Genomic DNA, 14,884 nt, shown 5'->3' with positions numbered 1-14,884 from the left:
AAAAAAAAAAAAAAAAAAAAGAGTCACAAAGTTAGTGAATGATAGAACTAGGATTTGAACCCAGATCTATTGTCCAAGCTTCTGTGTGATTCTAGAGTGCCAGTAGTGGCTTATTCCTCATGCCCTGTGGCCTGATTTCTTGGCTGTAGGCGTGTAGGACCACACTGATGTCTAGTCCCAGGATAGCTCCTTGTTTTTTCCTTTGACAAAGGAGAGGCCTACTTCTTACTATGCATCAGGGGTCTCCATATCTGCTTAAAGTTAAAAGGGGGCCACCTCTGGAATGCTATACAAAGGTTGCTCGTTAGACTTGCAGCCTTCTGAGGAGCTAACAAGCCCTGGACTTCATATCCATGTATTCTAAATCCCAGATCCCTCTCCCTAAAAAAGCTCACAAACTATCCATCCTAAAGAACTCAAAAGCCAGGTCTCCTCTAGAATCCACCAGAGTCCAAACAAAGGAAATTGAAGACTACCTGGCTAGAATGAAATCTGCAGAGGACTAGCTGACTTGCTGGTCCTCCCTGGTTTCCTGCCAGCAAACAGCCCAGCTTCTCTTTGCATTTTAATGCTGAGGGAGCAAGGGAGCCTCTGGATACAATGAGAAAGCTGAAAGGGAGGGGGACTGGCTCTTGGCATAAGAGAGCCAGTCTTCTGTTTGAAATTCTGTGCATGTGGGGGGAAGGGTAAGAGGCTTATGCCCAGAGAAGACATCCTTTCCCACCAACACTGAATTATCAACCCCCAGACACTTTATCAGCCAAAATGTAGAGAGGAAAGGTCAATCAAACCAGCTCCCAACCCCCCAGACCCCTTGCTTTAGTGTTAAGCAGACTATAATTTGCTAGCCAGCCCTTTCTCACTGATGATCTTTTGTATGCATTCATCTTCCAAAAGCCTGTGACCCTAACATACTCAAAGGTTTCTTGGAAAGAGACTTTAGATGCTTTGGGGACAAGGCAGTAGGAATGATGTATGTCTCAGCATGTCCTGAATAAGCATCTTTTGTCTGGGTGGATGGGGAAGGGGAGGGCTGCTAGTGTTACCGAGGATCCACTAAGGCCCATGAAGATGCCTGGTCCAGAAACAGGGTGACCTGTTACCTGAAGTTCCAAAAGTAGCTTGCAGCTACATCTCTTATAGATGTTCCTTGCAGAAGTGAAGTAGAAGCCCAGGAAGGAAATGAGGCTAATAATCAGGGCTGTACTCCCAGGGAGCTTGAGACTAGATCCAGACTTACACACACACTCCATTCTAGGGGGCTGGCTGGGCCCCTTCTTGTCACTGCCAAGTTGCAAAGTTGTGCAACTTCCCCCCAGCTTCCCACTGCCTGTGCCCTCAGCCCTCGCCTCCCTGAGCCAGGACAAAGCCCCAGCAATGACTGGGAGGGGAACAGGAGGAGGGACAGAGGGAGATGGGGAAAGCTACACAAAGGAATTCCTCAACCCAAGCCCCCTGACTGCCAGCACCAGCGCCAGTGAGGAAATAAGCAGATCTGTGCTCCCTCCCAGTTCCTCCCTCCTATCTTCCCACCCAGGCTGGGCCCAGGCCATAGAGCAGATGCAGGCCTTCAGAGAAGACCCAACCTCCTGTAGGTGGCAACCGTGCCACCTGTTTGACTGATGGGCCTGAGCCAGGAACTGGAAGAGACAGGAGGCAGACAACTCCAAGAAGAGCTGAGAAGCAGTGGAGAGCAGAGAGCAGAGCAGAGCTGCAGCAGAGAAAAGGTGTGAGGGCTTGGGAAGGCTGGGGGCTACAGGCGGGAACTGTGAGTGGAAGTGGAGACTGGCTCCACCTGACAGAGATTAGGCCCAGGGATTGGGCAACACCTCTAACAGCTCCCCTAGCTGGGGTTTTCAGGTTGCTTAGATACTGATCCCACCTACATAGACAGCTCTGGAGGGAGGTGGGACTCTGGAAGGCAAATGCCTGGAGTGCTGGAGGGTAGGACCCCAGGTGAGGCAAAAGATGTGGACTGAGGCCCAGGGCAGGCTACTATAACCCAGCCCAGAGATGGGTAGATTCAGGGGCCTCCTTTTAGGTTGGCTTTTTCCTGGAAAGGATCTCAGGGAGGGGAGCATTATCCTAGTAATAGTAATATAATAATAAGAGGGCAGTGCCTGTGGCTCAGTGAGTAAGGCGCCGGCCCCACATACTGAGGGTAGGGGGTTCAAACCCGGCCCCGGATAAACTGCAACAACAAAAAATAGCTGGGCGTTGTGGTGGGTGCCTGTAGTCCCAGCTACTCGGGAGGCTGAGGCAAGAGAATTGCCTGAGCCCAGGAGTTGGAGGTTGCTGTGAGCTGTGTGATGCCACGGCACTCTACCAAGGGCAATAAAGTGAGACTCTGTCTCTTAAAAAATATATAAATAAAAATAAAAAATATATATAATAATAATACTCCATTCCAAAGGCAGCATAAAGAGGGTAGATTCAGGAGCAGTCACACTCTTCCTCTTTTCAGGGGTCCAGTCACTGTACCCCTGTGAGACTTCACAACCTCAGGGGAACCTTTATGACATGGGGTGCTGTCCCTTAGACCACACACGCACACATACACAAACATTCTTTGAGTATATCCAGGAACTTCTTTACATATTCAAAGTCCCTCAAAACACATTGTACTGACAGCCACTAGTACAAATGTAGGTACACATGCTGACCATATATCACACACCCTCTCATGTAGAATCTTGATCACATATCCAGCCCAGTTTGGAAATCAGCTGTCTCAGCCAGACCAGAAACACAAGGTACAAGGATCCCCTGCCCCAAGACAACCACACACACACACACACACACCTTTGCCCTGTATACTTTCACCAAAGCTAACTCAGAGGGTGGGGCCTCTGACAGAGAGAAGGTGAGACTGGGTTTCTCATTGGGGTTGGGGGATGGCTGGGCAAGAAAAAACAGGACTGGGGTGGGAGAGCTTGGATTTTCCAGATGTGCACAGATAGGAATAAGGGTTCCTTCAGAAGACTAAGAGTGACCCAGGCAACCTGTTCCCCTCAAGTCTTCCTCTTTTTGGCAATGCCCTCCTCCCCTGGGAGGCGAGAGGCGGGAGGCGTACACAGAATCTTTCAGTCAGGGCTTTGTGATTTGTGTGCTCTTTGTATCCATAGCAACTGGCCGACAAGCTGGGCCTCCCTCAGCCCCAGGTCAGAACTGGAACCTCTGCTTCATGTTACTCCTGCTTCAACTCATTATGGGGCTGCCTCAAGCTTGGCCAGATCTGCCTCAACTTGCTGAACTGAGTTTGCCCCACCCTGGGCAGTTTCTCCTGAGTCCTTACCCCTAGGCAAGCACTCCATCCCCAGAGCTGGTGTCTGTTAAATGGAGAGGAGCTGGAAAGAGTGGGTATACCTTCTGCCTGCAAAGAGCCTAGACCTCCTGGGTGTCCCACTGACTTTCCAGGTCATCCAATCTGGTACTCTGAGCCTGCCCTGTGATCTCTGTTGCTGAGCAGCAGCCCAGGCCTCTGCCGCTTTCCTGGGCTCCTCAGTTAACACTGAGAGGAAGGCTGGGATTTGCCCTTTGCCAGGGTCCCTGATGGCTGAGTGTCCCCTCCCCCAGGCCTTCCTCATGGCTGAGTCCCCTGGCTGCTGCTCCATCTGGGCCCGCTGCCTCCACTGCCTGTATAGCTGCCACTGGAGGAAATGCCCTAAAGAAAAGATGAAAACCAGCAAGGTGGAGTAGGGATGGAGGGGTGGGGAGGCTGGAAGTCAGAAGGCAGAGGCCCATTAGCAGGGATAAGGAGGCCAGTTATACTCAGGCAGCTGGGGGAAAGGAACTTTCTCTCCCCAGGAAGAAAATACCCCTTAAATATGGAAAAAGCTGCTCCTAGAGCAGAACAGCCCAACACATGGTGGGAAGTTCCCTTCAGGTGCCATACATTGGAGACTGAGCTTGAAATAGGGATCAATTATGAGCTTCTCTCCTACCCTTTGCAGTGTGACTGTATCTGGTTTGGCCTGCTCTTCCTCACCTTCCTCCTCTCCCTGGGATGGCTGTACATCGGGCTCATCCTTCTCAATGACCTGCACAACTTCAATGAGTGTGTCATGGATTCTCCCAACCCTTCCTTAGCATACATGTCAACCTACTCCCCACCTTGGGACTTCTGAGTGGTCAACCCTATAATCAGGCATCCCCCATCCCTGCCCAGCCCCTCAAGCCAGTTCTTCTGCTACCCAACTGCCTTTGGAAATACCTCCACAAAATCTTCCCAAGCTGTGGAGTCCTGGTCCCATGAGGGGTTTTCCCCTCACTCCCTTCTGGATCCAACCATCCCCAACTCCCTTCAGGCCACTATTGATACCCCTTCTCCTACTTGGACACCTCTCTCTCTCCTACAGATTCTTATTCCTCCACTGGGGACACTGGATGGACTGGTCCCTGGTATTTCTGCTGGTCACTTCTCTACTGGTCACATATGCATCCCTGCTATTGGTGGGTCCAGGGGCAGCCGGCCTAACCCACACCTTAGCCTTTCCTTCCTGCTCACCTCTATCCCCTTGTTCTCAGCCTGCCCACCGATGGACGGGAACTATTTCTTGGGTAGGAGGGAGGTACCAGTCTGGGAGTCCCACTTCAGTGACCTTCTACCCCTCTTAATGCCTCATAAGTCCCACTACCCTCTGCCCACAGCTCCTGGCCCTGCTTCTGCAGCTCTGTGGACAGCCTCTGCATCTGCATAGTCTCCACAAGGTAAAGTGGGAATGGGAGTGAATAGGAGAGGAGGCCACTAGGCCCAGTGTTTGGTGGGCTATTTGCTGAGGACTTCACTTTTATATCCTGGGATTGACCCCAGGTTCCCAAGCCCAGTAAATATTTGTTGAGTGAAGGAAGGAATGTAGACATGATGGGGGAAGGGAAGGGCGAAATCCTTTTTCCATAGCGTGAGGGAACAGCCCAGGTAACTATGAGCCCAACTATGTTGACAAAGAGGACGAAATTCATCCCTGATCCCCCAGGTGCTGCTGCTCCTCATTATGTTTTTTGTGGTCATTGGCCTTGTGGGACTGGACATCCAATGGCAGCAGGAGTGGCATAGCTTACGTCTGTCACTGCAGGTGAGTGGCTGATCGCAAGTGTCTAGGTAGGAGCCTTTGCCTGTGGCCAATCCCAGATCAGGTAGCTCTGAATTTCAAAAGTCAAGCTGGAAGAAGAAAGGAGGGAGGGGAAATAGAAAAAAGAGTCCTCCTCACCAGCTCTTATTCATAGGCCACAGCCCCATTCCTTCATATTGGAGCAGTTGCTGGAATCACCGTCCTGGCCTGGCCTGTGGCTGATACTTTCTACCATATCCACCAAAGAGGTGCCAACTCTGCCCCACCACTCACCCTCACTGGCCACTCACCCACCCATGCTCCTGCCTTCTGCTGCCTCCCTGGTTTCCTGCACATGCTCTCTGCCGTCTGCTCCCAGAACTCCCCCACTGCCCTTTCTCCAAACGCTATCCCTCACTCCCCACAGGACCCAAGGTTCTGCTACTGCTTCTATTTTTTGGAGTTTCCCTGGTCATCTATCTGGTCCCCCTATGCATCTCCTCACCTTGCATCATGGAACCCAGAGACTTACCCCCTAAGCCTGGACTGGTGGGACACCGAGGGGCCCCCATGGTAAGTATTGGGCAAAATGCTAGGAGGCAGTGGGGGTCTGCTCCTCCTCTGGGTTGCAGTAGGCAGGCCTGTGGGTTCTTATTCTCCCATTCTTTCCTAACACCTCACCAATTCCCTTTCCCAGCTTGCCCCAGAGAACACCCTGATGTCCCTACGGAAGACAGCTGAATGTGGAGCTACTGTATTTGAGACAGATGTAATGATCAGGTGAGGGAAGCCGGGGCTTAGGGGATCTGGGGGGCCTGTGGGACAGAGCTCAAGAAACGATGACCAGATGCACAGCTTGGCCCTCTGAAACCCCTTGCATCCTCAGCTCTGATGGAATCCCCTTCCTCATGCATGATGAGAGCCTGAGCAGGACCACAGATGTAGCCTCTGTGTTCCCAGCCCGAATCACAACCCATAGCAGTGACTTCTCCTGGGCTGAACTGAAGAGACTTAATGCTGGGACCTGGTTCCTAGAGGTAAGAATAGCCTCTGGGAAGATGTAGCCACTTGCAGGGTACTCAGAGAGGGCAGAGTTCATTCCATTGATAAGCATTTGCTGAGCCCTGTGTGGTAGGAACACAACCTGCTCTCAAGTCACTCCTACCTAGTAAGGAAGAAGAGTGCCTAGGCAACAGACAATTAGAATAGGAAACCTAGAGCAATAAAAAATTTTTTTCCTGGGCTGGGTGCAGTGACTCATACCTCTAATCCTAGGACTCTATGAGGCCAAGGTGGGTGGATTGCTTGAGCTCAGGAGTTCAAGACTAGCCTGAGCAAGAGTGAGACTCTATCTCTACTAAAAATAGAAAAACAAACCAAGCATTGTGTTGGTGCCTATAGTCCCAGCTACTCAGGAGGCTGAGACAGGATTGCTTGAACCCAAGTGTTTGAGTGAGCTATGATAACACCACCGCACTCTACCCAGGGTGACAGAGTGAGACTCTGTCTCAAAAAAGAATATATATATATATATATATATATACTCTCTTTTTTTTCCCCCTGGGTAGAGAGGAGAGAGAGGTCACTGCTAAGTGAGTATGGGAGAGGATCATGCATGGATTCACACAGGAGAGGATGTATGAGCAACATATGATGTGAGTTTTATCATCTCAGGGCAGGGTAAGGGAATTCTAGGCAGGAAGAGCCTGTATAAAGCCCAGAATATAAAAAAGTGTGTTTCTGGGCTGGGCATGGTGGGTCATGCCTATAACCCTAGCACTCTGGGAGGCCAAAGCTGGCAGATTGCTGAAGCCCATGAGTATGAGACCAGCCTGAGCAAGAGCAAGACCATGTCTCTACTAAAAAATGAAAAACTGAGGCAACAGGCTCATTTGAGCCCAAGAGTTCGAGGCTGCTATGAGCTATGATGCCACAGCACTGTACCTAGGGTGACAGAGTAAAATTCTGCCTCATTTAAAAAAAAGAAAAAGAAAAGATAAAGTGTTTTTCACAGGAACAAAAAGTGGTTCAGTATAAATTTATGAGAGTGGTAAGGAGCAGAGGCTTGATTTTTCTTGAGGGCCTTTGAATGCTGGGCCTAGAAGTGTCAACTTCGATCCTGTAGGTGATAATTAATATATATATATTTTTTGAGACAGTCTCACTATGTCACCCTTAGTAGAGTGCTATGGCATCACAGCTCACAGCAACCTCAAACTCCTGGGCTTAAGCGGTTCTCTTGTCTCAGCCTCCCAAGTAGCTGGGACTATAGGCACCCATCACAATGCCAGCTATTTTTTGTTGTTGTTGTTGTTGTCATAGTTGTTAAGCTGGCCTGGGCTGGGTTCAAACCTGCCAGGCTGGGTGTATGTGGTCAGCACCTTGCCCACTGAGCTACAGGCGCTGCTGATGATAGAAAATATTTAAAAGAATACTTTATTTTTCCAGTTCCTTTTTTCATGATAATGAAAATAATTCATGATCAATGTAAAAAAGTAAAATACCAGAGTAATAAGAGAAATAACAAAAATAGAAGTCTCCCATAATCCAACTCCTCTGAAATATTCACTAACAGCTAGATACACACACAGTCCCTGACTTATGATGCTTCCACTTAACAATTTTTTGACTTTACAACAGTGCAAGAATACACATTCAGTAGAAATTGTACTTCAAGTACCCATACAACCATTCTGTTTTTCACTCTTAGTATAGTATTCAATACATGAGAAATTATTCAATACTTTATTATAAAATAGGCCTTGTGTTAGATGATTTAGCCCAACTATAGGTTAATTTAAGTGTTCTGAGCAGGTTTAAGGTAGGATAGGCCATGCTATGATTATGATGGGTTTATCAGGATATAACCCCCATCATAAGTCAAGGCACATCTGCAAATATATACATCTATACACACTCTTTATTTTACACAAATAGGATCACTATACACTTTTTCAGTGTAATAATTTACTGAATACCTGCCATATTTGAGAAACATGCTAGGTACACTATGTATATGTTACCTTTGATCCTACTGTAGTCCTACGAATTGGTATATCTTCACTGATGATGTGAAAAAATCAAGGCTCAGAGATGATTTACCAGAGGTCACTCAGCTGTTGAGGGCAAAGCCAGGCCCATGTGATTTCGTAATCCAGTTTCTTTGTATTATATTTTATTGCCTTTCCTAAGCCAGTTTGCAAGTGCTATACACAGACTCTTTTGCATTTGCTTTCCCCCCCCCATTTAACTCTCTATTTAATGTCATACCAAAGTGATTAACAAGGAGGCTGGGGGCCTGGTGGTTCATGCCTTTAATCCTCACACTCTGAGAGGCTGAGCTGGAAGGGTCACTTGAACCCATGAGTTCGAGTTTGTGCTCTGATGATGCCACTGTCCTCTAGCAGAGGCAACAGAGTGAGATTCTGTAGAAGAAGAGGAGGAAGAAGAGGAAGAAGAGATGTGTAGCTTTGAATCTTGCCTTCACCACTTACTAGCTGTGTGACCCTGGGCAACATTTCTTAGTTTCTCTGCACTTCAATTTCCTCATTTGTACAAGGAGGGTGATACCAAAGCTGTTACTACACATACATAAAGTACCTAGAACACTGCCAGTCACATAACTCAATAAATGTTATCCATATCAGGGATTAGAAGTGAGGTCATTCAATGCTAATAAAGAGAAGAAAGGAAAGTGGGCAGAGGCTTGGAATACTGACTAGGGAGAATAGATGAGGGAGCAAATCAAGAGCAAGTAAAAGGATTGCTAAGCAGTACTGGAAGAAAAATATAGGACAACAGTGCCACATGGTGTACTTTGCCTATAGCAATGCTCAGCCCCCAGTTCTAGGAGTGGAAGAGACATACAATTGTAGAATTGAATCTGAATTTGGGAGTTGTAGGGCAAGTGGGGCAGAAGGGGAGTTGAGAGTGCTGTGGAAAAGTAGTTCAAGCTGTGGACGGACCATGGGTACAGGATATAGATGTGTACAGAAATGGTTGGTGGACTGTGAAGAAACCAAAGGATCAAGATCCCAGAGGTCTCTGCAAGACCAAATAAAAGATGTAGTGGGAGGGAGGAAGTTAGAAAACCGAAAGGTTAGGAGATTGAGATCATAGAATAAGGCACGAGATGGTTGGGAAGGAAAAAAAGGCCACAGTTCTAGGCTCAGAGGTGGGAAGAAACTGGGTACCAATTGGGGGATATCAGTGAAGATAAGGGGAAATCTTGGAGTCCTGGAGTCCTCTTCTGATATTTAAATAATTGTCCTTTTTTATAGCGGCATCCCTTCTGGGGGGCCAAGCAACTGTCAGGCCCAGATCGAAAAGAGGCTGAAAATCAGTCAGTACCAGCTTTAGAAGAGCTGTTGAAGGAAGCTGAAGTCCTCAACCTTTCCATCATGTTTGACTTGCGCCGACCCCCACAAAACCACACATATTATGACACGTTTGTAAACCAGACATTGGAAGCTGTGCTGAATGCAAGGGTGCCCCAAGCCATGGTGATGTTGCTATAACTCCCAAGGTCCCCTTTTGGTCCCTCTCCCCACCCTGCCCTCCCTAGGTCATGATGATGATTTGAGTCTGTTCTCTACACTAGGGCCCTGTCCCAGCTCACATAGCCCATTGGGTGGTCAATCCTCTCTGTTCCTGCCCCTATCCCTGATATCTCTAGGTCTTCAACTTCATGCCTATCCTCTCTGAACCACAGGTCCTTTGGCTTCCAGATGAAGATCGGGCTAATGTCCAACGACGGGCACCCAGAATGCGCCAGATATATGGACAGCAAGGAGGCAACAGAACCAAGAGGCCCCAGTTTCTCAACCTCCCCTATCAAGACCTACCACTGTTGGATATCAAGTGAGTGCTAGAGGAAAGAAACCAAGGAGATCACATGAGGCTTAATGACAGGGAAGAATTCAGGGAGCGCAAAGGCTATTCATTCATTTATACAACAAATATTTATTGAACACTTGCTACATATCAGGTAGTATTTATTGCAGGCTTTGGGGATACATACAACATGAATAAAACAGACAGGAATTTATGTGTTTTCATGGAATTTATGTGTTAGTGAAAGATAGACAATAAACCACTTTAAAATACATGCAAATTGGGAAGTGATAAGTGTGGCTAGGCATGGTGGCTCATGGGGTCTGAGGATAGCTTGAGGTCAAGAGTTCAAGACCAGCCTGAGAAAAAGCAAGACCTCATCTCTACTGAAATAGAAATATTAACTGGTTATGGTGGTGGACCCCTGTAATCCCAGCTACTTGGGAGGCTGAGGCAAAAAAAGGATCACTTGAACCTAGGAGTCTGAGGTTGCTATAAGCTAGGCTGACACCACTGAACTCTACCCAGGGCGAGAGAGACTTTGTTTCAGAAAAAAAAAAAAAAGTGATAAATGCTATGAAGACAAAATAGGGAGATGTAGAAGAGTGATTAGGGTTGGGAGTGAAGGGCTGGGACAAGCCGGGGGGGGGTGTAATACATCAGGAAGAGTGGTTAAAGTGCTGATGTCTGAGATGAGATCTGGATGGTCAAAAGGAGCTAACTATGAGAAGAGCTGCAGAAGAGCAGGAACAGCAGGCTCATGAGCAAGGAGAAGGTAAAGCTAGAGAGGTAGACAAATTGTGTAGGACCTTGTAGACCATAAGAAGGATTTTAGCTTTTATTCTATACCAAAGACATCAGCATAAGAGAGGCTAGATCTGGGGGAAAGAGAAGTGAGAAAATCTCAGATGTGAGCTGGGCCCCAGAGGCTGACCCAGCCAGTAAACATGACAGATTACAAAGTACACTCTTGCCACGGTCTCTTGTGGTCAGATAGAAAAATGTGAACTAAATAAGTATTTCTTTCCTCAAGTGGTCATCATGGAGGAAGATATGACACAGCGTTTGGCCTTTATCTTAGTCTTGCCCTGAGCAATATTTATTGCTGATCAAGTTTCCAAAAGATGTAAATCATTAATGAATACACTGATGATGTAATAGAGGTCTTGAAAGGTCCTAAGTGCCCTAAAAAGATGGGCCAAATCTAGCAAGATGAAATGCAACAAAGATAGATATAAAAACCTATATTTGGGGCCCAGAAGAATCTCAGTTTAACAAAGACCAGAGAGGATACAGTGGCATCAGCAGGAATATGTGTGCAAAGGACCAGGGCTTTGGTTGAACAGTATGCATAGTAAGTCATCAGTGAGATGTGACATTACCAAAGGCTAATCTGACTCTGGGCTGGCTTTATACAGGCATAGTGCCCAAAGACAGAAGATAGTTTTGCTCTACTCAAAACTGGTCCAAGCCCATCTAGGATATCATTTTCAGAGCCAAGCTCCATATTTTCAAGGAACATTGATAAACTGGAATAAGATCAGATTAGAGGCTTGTATGGTGAAGGAAATAATAACCCAGGACCCACGAGTTATGGTTGAAGGAACTGGGGCAATTGGGCCTGGAGACGAGTAAACTCAGAGAGACTTAGCCTCTGTTCCTCAGACCTCTGAAGGGTGTCATGGTACAGAGGGGAGAGCCACATTTGTGTGGTCCCAGAAGGCAAAGCTAGAGCCTATGGGTAGAATCCAACAGAAAACAGAGTTCAGCTACACAAAGAAAATCACTTTAGGTTAGGTCTGCTGTGCAAAGGTAGAACCTCCTTGACAGTGATGTAAGATTTGAGCACAGGCAGAAGGCTGCTTCTCACACTTCATGCACCATGATTCTGGATGTTCTCTTTTCTTTCCCACCTTGATAGGACATTGCACCAGGATAATGTCTCAGTGAACCTCTTTGTAGTGAACAAGCCCTGGCTCTTCTCTCTGCTTTGGTGTGCAGGGGTGGATTCAGTCACCACCAATGACTGCCAGCTGCTACAGCAGATGCATTACCCTGTCTGGCTTATTGTAAGAACTCTGGAACTGCCATCCGTCCTCTTCTTCTCCCATCCCTAGTTCTTCTTAACCCTGTCCCTCTCTTCCTTACTTATTTCCCCCTATATACTACCCTTGGGGCTCTGGCCACAAACAGAGTCTTTTTCTATTCCCACAGAAACCTCACACCTACCTAATGATGTGGATCATTACCAACTGTGTCTCTATCCTGCTGCTTTTGTGGATCTTTCTTCTCCAAAGGTAAGTGCTTTGTACGTCAGCTTTCTGGGTCCTTACTTTCCCTTGACCCCTGAGATGAAGTGAATTCAGACTCATTTGTGCTGCCTAAGGCTTGGGGTGTGGTCCGCTTAGTTCTCTTAAAATTCTTAGACTCTTCCTTATACCACCAAATTGGCTTAAACTTGGGAAAGGCAGTTTGAGAGTCTCTAGAGTTGGAAGGTCCTTTTTGAAGCTAGCTGAACTCACAATGGGAAGCTTTTCTTCCTATAGGAGATGTGCTAAGGAGAGAGAAAGAACTGGTAAGAACTTTCCCCCCATCACCGCCTCATTTTTCTCTTCTTCTAGCCTTTCCCTTACTGACTCCCTATATGACCTACCCTCTCCACAGGCTTAGAAACAGCGGTGTTGCTAACAAGCATCAAGAATTTGATAACTGAGTGAATGCCCTGCCCAGTCCACCCACCCTGCAACTGGAATCTGAGACTGTCTGCATTGATCAACAGCAAGAGAGGGAGAGTGGCTGAAGTGGAATGTGTCAAGGGTAGTGGGTTGGGTTGGGGAGAACTTTACCAACAGGAGGTTTTGAACCATAAGGGCCTTTTCCTGTATGGTGAGCATGCCCCAAACTGCTATGGAATCAGGCTTTTGACCTGAAGTGGTTGGGAACACAGTGAGTCATGAGAAGTCTCTCCCCAAATGAAACTAGAACAGCGGAAGTAAAAGGGAGATTGCCAAGATAATGTCTCAGACTTGTGTGCACGTGTTCATGCGTAGAAGGCACAGGGTGTGCTAGGGTGGTACAGCTTGGAACAGTGAAGAAGATGACAAAATGGCCTTTTCTGGAGAACTGTAAGGTGCTGAAGATAACATCCCTACTGTATATACTGTCTCCTAAGATGCTTGCAATTTAGCTGCTTTCCTGCCTAGAGGTAGGAGCTAAATAACTCATGTAGCCATATAATTCTGTTCCTATGAGTGGCTTTTGCTGTGCACAGCCTTTTCTTCAAGACAGGTTGGTTCCTGTATCTTGTTGTTAATCTCAATGAATGTAATCCCGTTTGGTCAGTCTAATCATTTCAGCTCTGGAGCTGGGAAGAGGATGCCCCTTACATCTAGGATTGGATGTGACGCGACATTCAGAGGTTGTCATAGGGAGATTCGTGGGCTGGAGGTGAGAGAAGTCACCCCAACAATGAAGGACTGCCAGAAGCAAGCTAGAGAGTGGCCAACACTGGGGGGCGTTCCCCATAGCCAAAGTGAACTGCGCAGGGTTGCATTGTAGCGCCACCTTGTGGTCACCTGACCCAAGGGGAGGGCCAGGTCTATCGCTACTGTGACGTATTTGCTGAAAACCACCTGTTTTCCGTATCTATTGGGGATGTGTGTCCTTGACTTCGGACTCTGGGGGTATGGTCCGATTTCTACGAGTTTTAGCTCCTCTGGACTGCAGGCAGAGTCTAGTTTCCAGCCCAGCCTTCCCCTTGAGGAGCAAGTTCCCCAGTGTGTTTGCTGTTCATGAGTTCCTGGACTAAGAAGGCAGTTGAGGTGGCTAGTGCATAGCTGAACTAGTATGGGAGGCAGGGAGGGGGGCAGGGAGGCTAAGGCAAAAACAGGGACAGAAGGGGCTTTATAACTGACCCTACATGTGCACCGACATTCGCCTTGGTTCGTGTCTCCACACGAAGGGAAGATAAATTAAGGCACTTGACAGGTCAGAAGGTTCGGTTCTTGATTCTTCCTCTCTCGTCAGACCCGGACCTGCGGTAGCACTAGCACCTCGGGACAAGACTCTATCTCTCGGTTGCAGGGCAGCCGTAGGAACTACAATTCCCAGTATGTCCCTGGCAGTTTCCGGTCTCAGGATTGACGGAAGCGAGTTTGAATTTATGTTCCCTTCCCCTCTACTGGACCCCGCCCCTTGCCTGCTCTCGCTGCCCCGCCATCTTCACGTACACACCCACACATACATAATCTGGCAGCCATCCACACCGACATACCTGGCCTGCAGCTGGCGCTGTGGGCTGGGACACCGATATGCAACGCACTGGGAGGCTGGAGGCATACTGGGAGAGAGCACCGAAGCTTCCTTGGTCTTGGTCTTGGAGGTTCACGCCTCTGGGTGCTGGGCAGCTCTCTTTCGCTCTGCCTTTTCAAGCTGCGATTACTTCTCTTTGTTCCTGATCCCTCCCCCAACCTCTGCCTCAGTCAGGTCAACTACCGGCCTCAGCTCTGGGGTCCTCAGCCGGTCAGGTACTGCAGGGTTCTCCCCTTTCAGCACCTGCCCCCATCCCTACTTTTCTGTTCCTTTCCAATAGCCCAGCCTTGAAGACCCGAAGCCTCTCCTCTCCTCACCTCCCAGCCTTGCCCCAAAGACCCCTAGTGTCTCCTCCCCTGCTGCCCCAACCTCTCAGCTCCCTGGCTATCAGCTGCGGTCTTCTAACCTCAGCGTCCAGACTCCCAGCCAGAATTCCAGCGCTCAGCCCAAGCCTCTAACCCCTTGCTCCTGGCCCCTAACCTTGGGTACTCAGTCCTGAGCCTGCCACCGCAAATCCTTACTCTCTTCCCAGGAGGATTGGACAGTTATAGCTCACTTAACCTCTGTGGGCCCCAGACTGGAGACTGAGATTGACAAAAACGTGAGGACAGAGGACCAAGGGGAGCTGCTCATTGGGGTTCGAGTTTAGTTGCTCTCAGTTATTTTTAGCTGCTGACTCACAGCTCCCA

At 48.2% G+C, this 14,884-nt stretch overlaps 1 protein-coding gene across 3 annotated transcripts; it reads left to right on the top strand.

Annotated features, from left to right (window-relative positions):
- The first annotated feature begins 1,365 nt into the window (after positions 1–1,365).
- On the top strand, positions 1,366–12,907 carry GDPD2 (glycerophosphodiester phosphodiesterase domain containing 2). 3 transcript variants are annotated; one of them, XM_003801759.2, is made up of 16 exons: positions 1,366–1,727; positions 3,577–3,690; positions 3,954–4,057; positions 4,359–4,452; positions 4,651–4,710; positions 4,977–5,075; positions 5,227–5,320; positions 5,479–5,624; positions 5,749–5,831; positions 5,938–6,088; positions 9,332–9,553; positions 9,763–9,911; positions 11,806–11,953; positions 12,099–12,181; positions 12,431–12,459; positions 12,549–12,892. In XM_003801759.2, the coding sequence occupies exons 1-16, from the start codon at positions 1,623–1,625 to the stop codon at positions 12,599–12,601; spliced, it is 1,734 nt and encodes a 577-aa protein (XP_003801807.1). In that variant the 5' UTR covers positions 1,366–1,622; the 3' UTR covers positions 12,602–12,892. The 3 variants fall into 3 exon arrangements, with proteins under 3 accessions (XP_003801807.1, XP_003801808.1, XP_003801809.1); XM_003801760.1 differs by lacking the exon at positions 3,577–3,690 and having other exon boundaries at positions 12,549–12,907; XM_003801761.1 differs by lacking the exons at positions 3,577–3,690; positions 3,954–4,057 and having other exon boundaries at positions 12,549–12,907.
- The last annotated feature ends 1,977 nt before the right edge of the window (positions 12,908–14,884 follow it).

Source organism: Otolemur garnettii, unplaced genomic scaffold (assembly GCF_000181295.1).
Source record: "Otolemur garnettii isolate 467f Iridium unplaced genomic scaffold, OtoGar3 scaffold00219, whole genome shotgun sequence".
NCBI classification, from domain to species: Eukaryota; Metazoa; Chordata; class Mammalia; order Primates; family Galagidae; genus Otolemur; species Otolemur garnettii.
This window is presented reverse-complemented; position numbering and strand designations above follow the sequence as displayed.

What these genes read in the sequence shown, in the direction of transcription:
- GDPD2 (XM_003801759.2), top strand. Translation starts at nt 1,623, where the DNA reads ATGGGCCTGAGCCAGGAACTGGAAGAGACAGGAGGCAGACAACTCCAA. An exon ending in GACCTGCACAACTTCAATGA is followed by an intron (nt 4,058 to 4,358) that starts GTGTGTCATGGA and finishes TCTCTCCTACAG; the next exon opens with ATTCTTATTCCTCCACTGGG. An exon ending in GCTTACGTCTGTCACTGCAG is followed by an intron (nt 5,076 to 5,226) that starts GTGAGTGGCTGA and finishes TCTTATTCATAG; the next exon opens with GCCACAGCCCCATTCCTTCA.